The 12,804-nt window shown below is 47.9% G+C and overlaps 2 protein-coding genes across 2 annotated transcripts; one reads left to right on the forward strand and one right to left on the reverse strand.

Moving 5' to 3' along the window:
• Positions 1 to 954: 954 nt before the first annotated feature.
• RhiXN_03521 (uncharacterized protein) lies at positions 955 to 7,247 on the reverse strand (the record flags this gene model as incomplete). Its single annotated transcript, XM_043323338.1, has 16 exons — positions 955 to 1,890; positions 1,949 to 2,102; positions 2,154 to 2,170; positions 2,221 to 2,313; positions 2,369 to 2,553; positions 2,605 to 2,661; positions 2,711 to 2,753; positions 2,819 to 2,967; positions 3,016 to 3,452; positions 3,502 to 3,579; positions 3,628 to 3,656; positions 4,779 to 5,633; positions 5,685 to 5,781; positions 5,832 to 5,985; positions 6,035 to 6,757; positions 6,806 to 7,247. 16 exons carry the CDS (start codon positions 7,245 to 7,247, stop codon positions 955 to 957), a joined length of 4,449 nt encoding a protein of 1,482 aa, XP_043175757.1.
• A 639-nt stretch (positions 7,248 to 7,886) lies between these two features.
• RhiXN_03522 (other/TTK protein kinase) lies at positions 7,887 to 11,743 on the forward strand (the record flags this gene model as incomplete). The annotated part of the gene is made up of 7 exons (XM_043323339.1): positions 7,887 to 8,568; positions 8,620 to 9,665; positions 9,925 to 10,272; positions 10,611 to 10,841; positions 11,098 to 11,419; positions 11,480 to 11,631; positions 11,681 to 11,743. 7 exons carry the CDS (start codon positions 7,887 to 7,889, stop codon positions 11,741 to 11,743), a joined length of 2,844 nt encoding a protein of 947 aa, XP_043175758.1.
• Between the last annotated feature and the right edge of the window lie 1,061 nt (positions 11,744 to 12,804).

Raw genomic sequence — 12,804 nt, forward strand, 5'->3', positions numbered from 1 at the left:
TGTTGCTTCCTAAATCCCTTGTTATCTGTATCCGAGGCTGTATCAGCACGCCTCCAATTTACCTACGAACTTGCCCAAATGAGGGGCTGCGCATATGGTCAGGACGATACTGAAGCTTACTGCGGTTATCAAAAGTTTGTGCTGATCGAAAAACAAGCGCCGGGACGTCGAAAACAGTATTAGCCCCAGTCAAAGATGAATGTCATTTAGCCACAGATCTCTGATATCTCTAATATCTCTCACATCACGCTCACCTAAGCATATGCATTTTATCCCACAGTCCCAACATCTCCTCCGGTGTGGCGCCGTGTGGCAAACCCATGTATATTGGACCTATTTATATAGATGAGCTTAGATATATAGGATTTGTTTCTGTCTTTGGTAGTCACTTGGGCATTTTGTTAATTCTGTGTCAATTGACAACAAGGTATTGGTTGCAGGGATTGGGCATGGCACTGTTACGCTATATACAACACGGGCCATAAACTAGTGCGGGACAGCAAGATATCAAGTACATATGAAGGCAGTTTCAATTTTATACTATTGGCAAATGACAGGCGTAGATACATATATAAACACAAAATCAACTGCATTGAGGACAAGTGTAAACATAAAAACAAGATGGAGCATGACATCTGAGTCCGCAATGACATAGGGGTAAGTATGGATATAGGTGAGTTGTTTGTGCATATAAGCAAGTTGTTTGTACGTGTGTGACTAGTGTCTTGGATGCTCTGGGATACAGAAATTATCCCCGTGCTGTCGGATGTCTCGGATCCATCAATTGATATGAGAGACATGAGAAATATCAGAGATCTACGGCTGAATGGCATTCATATTTGACTGGAGTTAATGGGATATAACTGAGCCTGTGTCCAAGGAATATCTCACAAAACAACAAGGGTTTACAACCAAACAGAGAGACATCCGGATCCTTTCGTATTACCTCGTTGCTTAAGTCACCTGATGTCCCAACAAACCACTTTCCTGAAACGCAATAAATGCGTTACCAGCCGCAGCTTGAGAACCAAATGTAATCTGAGCATGAGCAAGCGAACCGTATCTGGGAATTGAGATATCTTGAACTTCCCCATACTTTTCTGCCTCTCGCCGAATATCAATTAGTAGCTGATCGTAGCTTGGTTGGGTATGTATAGCAGTAAACCATGCCTCCTTATCGATAAGGTTGAGTAAGAGTTTAGATCCCGATGATTTTGTAGAAGGTGCTGGAGGCGGAGGCGGAGTATAGCTTGGGGGAGGGGCTAATGCCGTCGACGTGGAAATAGGAGGCCGGAGACAAGCGTTGACTACTGTATTGTTCACCGGAGCGGCCTTGCTTGGTTGACCATAGGGAGGAAAGTGAGCTGCCGCTACGGGACCAATTGGTGGCGGAGGGTGTGGAGGGCGTATCTGTGCATTCATCTCGGGCATTTCAGAAGGCCCAGCCGTGCCGACAGCGGCTACTGGCCCAGCATGAAGCGGAACAGCCTGGGACACCGGTATAGCGAATGGCGTTGCCCAAGACTGATCACCGGAATACATCATAGGTGGATTTCCACCCTGTTCGGTGACCATGTGAGCTGTTGTAGACTGAGACTGAGTCTGCTGTTCGACTGGGAATGGCATTCCCCAAATCCCACGATAAAACCACAGGAGGACGGCCCCTATGACTAAAAGTGCACAGAGGAACACGAAAGACGTTACTCGAACCGCAGTGGTGGGAAATTGATTAGCCTCGCCGCCTTGCGGAAACTTATATGCGCAGCTGACGACCGCGAATATGAACCATACCATACCCCAGAGCATAAACGAGATCGGGAGACTAAGAATGACTGCCAGGGGACGGACAGTACCAGTGCTACGTGATTTGGCCCGCGTAAAATAGGTCAACTGACGTTCAATTATGTATTAGCCATGGTCATCCCTACGGCTATGCAACATAACATACCCCAGTGATACCGTAGCTTTCGACACGGTCCTGATGACTGGAAACGAGAAACATGCCACAGAGTACCGAGCTAAGCGCATGTAGGGCGGCTACAATACTTGCAATGACGGTAATTCCACTGATTCCTTGAATTGCCAGGAACGCCACCGTGGCCCTATAAAAAAGCTGTAAGGAGTGGTGTATGCTTTTGAAAATTCCCACTTACGAGACGAGCACAGTTGCCTTCATTCAATGTCAGTAAGCTTGAACACTAACTCCACACCAGATCTCACCAACAGATTGCTATCGGTCCATTCTTTACATAACAATTTAAGAAACGTTCGCCATCTCAGAGTATTGACACCGTCTCCTGAGTGGGTACGGTCCTAGTAGGCAAGAATATCAGCATAAATTTGATCAGGCAGGTACGAGTATACGTACGACATTGTTGATACGCCTCAAGTACCGGTCGGGAACGCCAAGGAGAAGGAACGTTACGAAATACCAGCCAATTTTATGCCGAACCGAATCGTACGGCAAAGTCGATTCAACTTCTTCGGCCTTTTCCCTTCGCCGAACTTCTCGCGCATCATTTTGACCATAGTGAGACACCAGCCGACTATTACCTGTGTCCAGATATTCAGGGTAAGATAACCAGGAGGATAAGCAAAACGAACAGATAGCGCGCAATATAGTTGCACAGTACCAAGTTTTGAGGGTAGACCGTTTCAAATCTGGAATTATTAAGTATATTTATCCGAATAGACACTCAGCTTAACCTACCTGCCACTGTTTTGATTAGTTCAGTCATCTCTCGGGCATCTTCCTGAGAAAAAGGCGCATTCGAATATTTGAAAAGCACTCGATCTGGACAAGCGTGCGAAGATCAACCTCAACTGGTCTACAAGTTGAAACGGTATACTTGCCTGCATGACACCAGACCAGAGCCTCAGTTGTATCGTCAATAGCACCTTCGGGCAACTCTCTGTGGTTCGGGTGAGACTGCATGTAAGTCCAGTACGCGGCCTCGAGCTTGACTTCTGAGTAAAAGGCGTAAGAAACTCGTCTTGAAAATACGCTTGACTTACTGGACTCGATATCTATACTCACCTGGAGCTTCTGTATCTGAGATCTGAAGCTGCTGAGCGATTCGAACCCATTGCTAGCCGTCCGAGAGCCGTGGTCAATATACACACACGAAATCCCGTCGGTGTATATCTCCCAATTATGGTAGTCTTGAACCAGAGGCACCTCCCCTAACCCATCCATGATTCTGGATATCGTGCTTGGGGCGCGGGTGTCCAAGGAAGAGAGGGGTGGCTTCACGTCAGATACGACTTGGCCAGGGTATGCAGAGCATGTCCAGTAGAGTGAGCCGTTAGGATGTACGTATTCCGTCCATTTGTCATAATCGGACCATATAGCTGAAGTGGACTCTCGTATGTGGTTATGTGATTTATACTCGCTACATATATAGTAGCCTGGATCGTACGGATAAGGTGCGGAAAATGTAGGCACTTTGCCACTAGTGTCGGGTCAAGTCACTTGAATATATAATTGTGCATATTTCTTACCTATGGTATGAAGGCACAATGGGAGGTGCCGCAAAATTCACCGCATGGACAGCGCTCACGTCCATATGACGTGGAATACTGAACACATAAATTATGATTCAAACGCATGAGACTAGTATCACTTACGTCGCAAGCTCTTGGTCTTGAGGCGGTACCTGCTTGTACTTATTAAACATTGATGAAAAAACTTGACCAAGGGTGTTGGTTGTCGTGATCAAGAAATCTTTGGAGGACGGAGCGCCTGCCAGTCAACACGTAAAAAAACAGGCTACCACCGTGCCTGAAGGGCTTTCCTTATTTGGTTTAATTGGGTTTCTAGACCCAAAAACCACAACGAACTCTGGCCTCAGCGGTGAACATAGCTTGAGCCGATTAAGCGATGTTCAATGGGTCAAGTATATATTCAATACGAATGAATGCGTCTTGGACTGGTTGATATATTACGAGAAGCTGTATTGGAAGCCCGTGGCTGAGCTGATCCGCATGGACGAGGGTTGGAGGGCTGGATATCATGCTTAAGGTTCAAAGTGGGCTCTGGCGTTGCACGGCCTGATTGACTCCTTTTGTCACTTTGTGCAAGGCAGAGTCAAGCAGACCCCACTTCTTGCTGGGCGCATAATACATGTGAATAAAGGTGGCAGTTGGAAGCCAGATGACTATAAGCGCTTGTCATTGGAAGTCTAATCACTCATTGCCAACCATAGGTAAGCGCCGCTTGCAGACTTCAATAACAATGATAACACTGAATTTAAAGTTGGCAACAGCAATCGCCCACCACTTAACCCACGGACGCAAGCTTTTTGTGTAGTGCTGGGCCCATGTTGCTAACAGACGCGCATTTTCTCGCCAACCAGACCAAAATCAAGGAATGTATACAGTCAACAGTTTGCGATTTATCTCACCCACGATTTGCTGTAAGGTGTTAGAACAATTGATCCAAGAAATTGTCTCTATTCCAGCTGCCGCTTGCTGAATGCTTGACGCATAACTCAACCATCAAATTTGTAGAAGATTAAGTATGGGTCAGCATTCATGTTCTAAATACATCCATTTTCTAAAAGAAAAAAGAAAACAAAGGCATCAAACTCTGCTGTTCGGCACCAACCGTTGGCCGATCATCAACAAGACTGGTCTATGGCGTACCGTGTCGGAAGATGGGCGACGTTCTCTTGTCCAGGAAATTATAGAGTAATGTCCAATTTTGGAGCCTGCAGATTGCAAGATTTTTTGTCCCAGACGAGTAACTTCCCTTTCGCCCTCAGCTGACTACGACGTACAGACTCTTCAAGACTGGGCACGATTTTGTGATCAGATCCTAATGAGAGCTCTTGCATGCTGTGGCCTAGATCGAATACATGTGGTTCAGCAGGAGGTTTGCTGCGCTTTTTTAAATGTTTGAGGCTCTCCAAACCGGACCTGTTTGAGTTGGTAGTTTGAGGTTCTTTAGAGCTATTTGATTGCGCGCGAGAAACAGCGAAAGAGAGAGAACTAATGGTGCTAGGAGGTAGTGACGGCGTGTAGTCAAGGGGAGGAGGGATCGGACGCCCACCAATAACAATAGAGATATCCTTTCCGCTTTCATCGATGCAAACTATCTCAGCAAGCAATAGTCGCATCAAGGCCTCGTGCACATGTTCGGCGTTTAAATCAGGTCGATAGGCCCACTCAGGATTGATATACAGGAACATCGCTTGAAGCATCCGATCCAATGATGCAAGGTCTGGGTGAAGGATAGAAGTCCAATATTCCAGAGACTTGGAGCATATTTTTGAGCGGGAGTCATTGGTTCCGCGTCCAGGGTGGTGCCTATACATCGTGTGGAAAAACTCGCGGAAATCATCTTCAGGTTCCGTTTCCACCTGGGATCCTTCCCCAATTGACCGAGCGAGAGTCCAAACGATAACCCAAAAGGTCGATTCGGCGTCGTGGAATAACCGGTGTGAGAATTTTATCTCGCCATTGGTTGTTGGACCAGGGTTGTCGTCAACCTGGTACTCGGTAGTGTGCATGAATTGGCGATAATCGGCCAGTGATCCTTCCATTGACGGCATGACCACTCCTTGGCTGTCATAATCTGCCTTGCGAAGTATTTTTCCGGATGAAACAGAACGGGAAATGAATCTAGGGGTCCCCTACGAACGTTTGTTAGACCATAGTTGAGCGCATATGGACTGTCAACACACTGCCCGCTCCGTCAATGCATCTTGGCCACGCTTCATTTTCAAATCCGAACCGTTTCCCAGGTCAATTATTAAACATGTCGGCCCTGGCTCGACACTCCTACACTGCAATTAGCCCCTACTTCCGCCGAAGAACTTGCATTGACTTACATGTCCTTCGCCAACACTTGGTTGACAAACTTTACCTCGGCGTCACCCCTCGCACAACGTTCCCGATACTGATGAGTGCGAGGCGCGAACATGATGTTACCATCGCTAATGTCGCGATGTAATATTTGACACTTGCGGTATAAGTTACGTTGTACTACTTTCTTTTGAGCAATGGCCGTTATTATGCTTGGGGGACCACGTACCGACACACGCATCGTACATGGTACACAGGAGCTCGCGCAACGAACAGATGCCCCCCAGAGGGCGCCCAATATCTTTCGTTACCATTCTCATCTTGTACCTCCCATCGGTCTCCCCGATGGAGTCGATTCCGAGATGGGTTGTCCGAATGTGCGCCCCATCCCCGTAAGGTATATAGCCGTGAGAATGAACCACCATAAGACCAGGCAAGAGAGTTCCTCTATGGGCTTGTTCAAAAAGTAACGCCTCGAAAAAAAAACGACTCTGGGCTCGCCAGATATCTTTGATGAACACCAACTCATCGTTGACAAGGTTTACTGCTGTGGTTGTATACCGCCGTTGACCTGGGCCGGCAATAGTGCGTGGCGTTTCGGACAAATAGACATCGTTTCCGATTTGCGTGGCCCACGCCGGAAGCTTGGGGTCCAATAGCCGCATTGAGGGATCTTGGAATGGTTGAGCATACAGTTTTTGCACGAAGGCATACAATGGACCCGGTTCCCAGCTAAACTTGGAGCGATGAAAAACAGCTGCATCGTGATAAAATAGCGCGTATCCATTTGCTCTAACGGCAAACGCCAAAACCGCGTTGAGTTCGGGGTGGAGCTGAAGATGGTTCTGAAGGTAGCTCGTTAGTTGGTACTTCCCGTGCTCAGATATCTTGGCTTCTCCAATCGTAGCAAGTTCACACCAGGTAAATTTCAGAAATTGATTCGTCGCAGGGTCTTCAGACAATCTGTCAGATAGGCTTGGTTGCGACTGGTGACACTCACAATCAATCTGTGGAAAGACCTGCGATTCAACCCATATTGTAACAATATCTGGGCAACGATCCTGTGCAGTGAATGGATTCATTACCCGGCACTTATCACCAGAATGGAAGACAAGAGCTTTCCGCCTAGTTTCGTGTTGCAGTTGTTGGAAGGTTTGTTCGCTCACACAATTTAGCAAGCGAAGTAGTGGCGCATAGCCAGAGAATAGTGTCTTCCCCTGTCCCTGTGGTGTATCCTGAATACGCTTTACTAATCGTTGCTCCGCGGAAGTCCATATTTTAGGCTGACGAGAAGATCCAGAGAGATAGGCTTCGGCAAACACCTGATTGGGGATATCCTGGATAGTAACGTGTTTAGCAATATCTTTGCAGACTGAATCAGCTGTTCGGGCATCCACCGGAGGGTGGCTCTTTTTGATAGGGTTGGACAAGCGAACGGACATGGGGTCAAAAGCTCAGATAACAAGTTGATCGCACTTGGAAACGCGAAATCATGATCACGTGAAGCTCTTTTTTAATACACGTCCATATATAAGACAATACGGGAGCTACATGCGAGCTAGGCAAACTCCTTGCGAACCAGAACGGTTGAGTGACAAACGTTTTTATTAGTTGTCTGAGTTTTGATCCCTTTTTTTTTAAAAAAAAAAGAAAAAGAAAGAAAAAAATAGGAGAACCATGCTTTTTCCGCGCATTTAGATGTCGTTCTCTTGCAACCGGACCAGAGAGAGAAGGTCGGAGAACAGGAAGCCAGCACTTGTGCACCAGAATATTGTTTACTTATTGTCTGTGATCTACTGAAGAAGCCTATGTGGAAACTTTGATGATCTCTCTTGGAATCCAAGCGAAGCCAGTGAGCGTACCGTTCCCAGTAATAAATTGCCATATTTGGGGTATCTTGAGCAAGATATTACAGTTTAGATAATCTGATCACGTGAGAGGCTTGCCTTAGACACGTGCTGATGTTGGACGCGCCAGTTATCTTCTTCGGAGCGACTAGGAGCGTGTAAGGAGCCTTAGCCAACAACAATATGTGAGTATGTGATGGATAGGCTTTGCTGAAGCTAATCATAAGCAGTGCAATGCTATCTAGTCACGCGGCAGGACTTCCCCCGCCGGTGTCGCCTTTTCGCCCGAATCTCGATGCATTGAAGCTGGACATCAGTGACGATGAAGATGAACTAGAAGTGGACCCGCAGATGGATAATGTTCTGGGAAATGGCAAGGCAGTTGGGAGCCCTGGATTATCGTTGAATTCTCTCGGTACTGGTGACTTGCATACGGCAGACGAATCCCCTCGACCACGCGCAAGCACACTTGCTCAAGGCGGCAATGTGCTCCAGACGGCGCTCCCTCCCCTTGTGACCAACCGGCCATTTCTGCGGACGGCATCTCAGCCTGCGGGAGCACTTGGCATTTCCCCTACGTCTGAGCAATACAGCCCCGATGGTCTCGCTCCGCCCCGCACCGGCAGTTTGAAACGCACACTTGTTCCCGCTGCGAGCCGAGCAGCACCTGCAAGGCCATTGTCCGAAGTTACGCCCCTAAACACGCGGAGACCGCTTCTTAGCGCTAGCGCTCATGCTGGCAAATTTCTCTCTCGGCCCGGCAACGGCAGGATAAGCCCTCCTCGACGCGTTCTTGTCAAAGATCAACCAGCAGAAGAGCCGGAGACTGACGAGGAGGAGCGTGAGCAGCAGCAAATACCTTATCCGATTGCCCCACGAGCCTCGGAAAGAAATCACGTTCTGAGACCCAAGAGTAGTAAGTTTAATTTAGGGATTTTGCTTGCTGCCCCTCTGATATCGTTCCCAGCGCCTGAACACCCTGGTCGCTCCCTCGGTCGCTCCATGTCTACGCCTGATGCTGGACTTCGACAAATGCCAATTTCCCCCATACCCATATCCCCGATCGAAAGCCCCATACACGAGCCAAAGCCCCCTTCACCCCATCACGACCCTCACCCATTGGCCACATCTTCCGCATTAGCCAAAACTAGTACTTCGTCGCTCGCTTCGACTGCCTCTTCGCTCCGCGGCGGAGTCGGATCTGTCAAGGCACGTTTACAGGACTGGAAATCCTCCATCGGAAGCTGGTCAAAAGGTTCTCGGTCTCGGCCCCCCATCCCTGGGAGACCATCCATCGAAAGCATGCAGCCCAAGCATAGTATTGACTCTCTTCGCGAGAGTCTACGACAGTCCTTTGACCGACCGAGCTTTGATACTGTTCGTCCCGGCCTGGATCCCATTCTTTCACCTGGTGCACCCGACCTGGCACTCGACCATGCCCAACCTGAAGACGAGCATGGTTATGTAGGGAGAGGGTACGATCCGCCTCCTCAGCCCCGAAGTATGTCCTCGGTAGGATGGAACGAACGGCCAAGCACGAGTTCAGGTTACTATGCCCAGCCGCAAGTCAAATCGGTTCAAAACCACCATGAACACGTTCGACGAACGTCTGAAACCTTGCGACCATCTCCGCTTGATACACCTCCATCCAACAAATCCCCGCTCAGTTCACTACGACATAAACGTAGTCCCACGGCGCCATCGCCCCCTACCAGCACCGTTATCGCACGTGAAAAGGAGAACAGAGGTGGGCAGCTGTGGCAGGAACGCGAGAGAGAGAGGTCAGACCCGGTGGATTATGGTCGAGACGATGGGAAAATGTTGGAGAGGGAGCGCGAGCGGTTGAGAGAGGTCGATAATCGAAACCGAGCCGATTCGAGAGCTGACGTTAGGGACCCAAGGGCAGACGCAGACAGGATGGAGAGGGACGTGAGGCCCGCGAGCTCACTTGGGTTATTACCTGGGACTTCACAACGGGAAGGAGTTTTACCGGCCAAGCGAGATAGATTTATTGTGAGTTTGTTTTCCCCTTGATTTCCTTTTTTTTTTATCACTATACCCTTGGATAACTCGAGGCATACCAAAATCTTTTGGGACCGTATGCTAATGTCCATTATACTCTCAATCTTGTCGTATTGATTGGCGCTGTTTCAATTCGCCGAGCATACTTCTTATACTTTCCTCCTGATATTGGCCACCCATATCCCTCCCCAACGCGATTTGGTCCCTACATTTGCTTCCCACATTGGCTCACACTCCCCTCCATTCGCAGTGTAACAAACAAGAATATACAGTTGTAGACTGTATCGGCCGTGGGGGCTCTTCGAAAGTCTACAAAGTAATCTCCCCGAACAACAAAATATACGCCTTGAAACGGGTCCGGCTCGACTCTAAAGTGGACGAGGAGACCATGCGGGGATACGTCAACGAGATGCAGCTCCTTAAGCGATTAGACGGGAACGAACGAATCATCAAATTGATTGATTCCCAGGCTGTCGGTCGAGGGGGCAGATACTTGATGATGGTCATGGAACTCGGCGAGATTGACTTGGCCAAGCTGTTGGCGGAAAAACAAGGGACACGTCTGCAGCCGCACTGGATTGCCATATACTGGCAACAGGTTCGTTAGTTTTCTCGTGATACGCATTTGTACTAACAGTCTTTATTTGGCTTTTGTTCAATTGCGTCATCGATATATTTCGGCGCTTGTATGCGGGTCATGACCACATTACAATTGTCCCCACACGGCATCCCCAATCAATACACCCCTCATATCACGCGGGCTTTGCCTCGAATCACCTATGCTTCTCCCAAACTTACAACAATTCCGACAAAACACCCGGTCTATAATTCCTCCCTACGATCCCAACCCGTAATGCGTTATGTACCGCATACAACCGACACCACCGCCGCTCTCCATATCTTCCATGGCCTTTGTATTTACGGCTGCTCATATAGATGCTCGAAGCCGTTCAGACAATTCATGAAGAGAAGATAGTCCACTCTGACCTCAAGCCTGCGAACTTTGTGCTCGTAAAAGGCTCGCTAAAGCTCATCGATTTTGGAATTGCCAAAGCCATTGCGAACGACACGACGAACATTCAGCGCGAGCATCAAGTTGGAACATTGAACTATATGAGTCCTGAGAGTATTGAAGAGACCCAGACTGCGAATGGAAGGAGACTAAAGGTGTGTGTCGTGTCCTTTTTGCGACTATTCCTCTATTATGGTTGCACGCGAAAGCAGGTGGCTTTTTTGCAATCGTTTTAGAAGCACCCAGATTGCTCTTAATCCTTTTCGCCCCCTCCTTGTCTCGCCAGCCTCAGCTATGGTGGGGTTTCTGTTGTCCAAGTCCCAGTAGCACTTCGATACTTCCCAATGCTATTGTCATTCAAATTTGATTTGGTCCCCCTGAAATAAATTCTCACCCTCATTGTTTTTGTAGCTCGGCCGCGCGAGTGATGTCTGGTCCCTCGGCTGCATCCTATATCAAATGATATACGGCCGCCCACCTTTTTACTCTATTACTGGCGCCGTCCCCAAACTCCGCGCCATATCCGATCCCAACCACGTAATTGATTATCCTTCAGAGTCTATTCCTGCCGTTCCCGCGACCGACAAAGAAGGTCCGAGGCAGATACCCGAGTGGGCGACACCGGTACCAACGGATGTCGTCAACACACTGAAGGGCTGTTTGACCCGCGATCCGAAGCAGCGAAGTACGATACCAGACCTCTTGGATGACCCGTGGCTCAGGAGTTGGAAACGTAAGTCTCATTGGAGCTGCAAGTCCTGACAACGCTTATTGCTTACACGTCGCCTCGTAGACACCACCGCCCCCCAACCCGAAACCCCGAAGCTCAAAGAAAATGAAGCTATCGTGACTGAGGCATGGTTGAAGCAAATCATTGAGCATGCGTCGAAAGAAGCCATTGAAAACGGGGCATTGGACGAGGAGGCAGTTCAACAAATGGCTCAGGTGAGTAAAGATCACTACAAACCATATCACTATACTAAAGCCTCGGTAGAACCTACTTCCCGCGCTTCGGTTAGCAAATACAAAGCACCCCGCATACAGCAAGTTTTGTTAGAACCGATTGGCGCTTCTTTCCTCTCTTATGTTTCCTGGCTTAACTCTTATCATAAGTTCTGTATCTTAACCTTGCTATCATGTTGCAAACAAGACATATCTTTCCGTATTCCTTTTTCCACGCATGTTCTCATCACATTGTTTGTCTCTCACGCACTGTCTGTAGTGTCCTATAATATACCCTCTTGTTAGCTCGCTGAACAAGACTATATTTCATGGTGCTCTGGTCTGGGATCGTCTTTTTACGCGTGTATTAAAGATTGATATTTACGTATCCAAGCTAGATTAAGAGAGTTGTGCCTAATTTATTTATAGATGTTTCCACAAGGACCTTTTCCGTTTGGAAACCACCCTAGGCTCAACGAATTCCGTGCTGGTAATTAGTAAGGCGCTACTTTGCTACCGTTGGGAGCGTATGCTTCTGAAAGAGCTCCGTGCGAAATATAGCATTAGTTAATTAACTCGTAGGTAAATTCGAGTGCAGCCCTGGAGGCTTTACGATCGTTACGGGTTTGCAATTGGGGAATCGCGAATGACTCCTCGGGAAACCTGAAAAACTAGTCGCATAAGCAGTTCGCATTTGTTTTAGCATGTTCATATTGGTATACGGAAGAAGTATTAGTGAGCCCTAGAACATATCATTTATCATTTCTGAGTAACCAGCAGGTCCTCCAGGACGTCAGAGCATATATACAGTATCGGACAAAACCTCTCACGAGATTTTTAAAATTTGCTAGTAGTGCCCATATCTCAGTCGTCCCTGTAGCTAGCAATATGTATATACTACTGAATGAGAGCCAGAGGTCGGAGCTATTTATCGAATGCTCAAACGTGTAAATTAAACGAGTTGTCGGGGAGATATGGGGGAAACAATGTCATGGTAGGGTGTGAGAGGTTTTGTCCCCAGCAGTTCTTAATCCAAAAACTCTACCAGTACTTCTCTCCTATGAGGAGCTGAAACAAGGTAACTATATATTTATTTAAGGATGTATTTATACTATTTTACTACAGAGTATCAGCTTGAGAGCTGCTTTGCCCATGGCAGGATAGGAAGGGTTGTAT

This window comes from Rhizoctonia solani, chromosome 1, assembly GCF_016906535.1.
Source record: "Rhizoctonia solani chromosome 1, complete sequence".
NCBI lineage: Eukaryota > Fungi > Basidiomycota > Agaricomycetes > Cantharellales > Ceratobasidiaceae > Rhizoctonia > Rhizoctonia solani.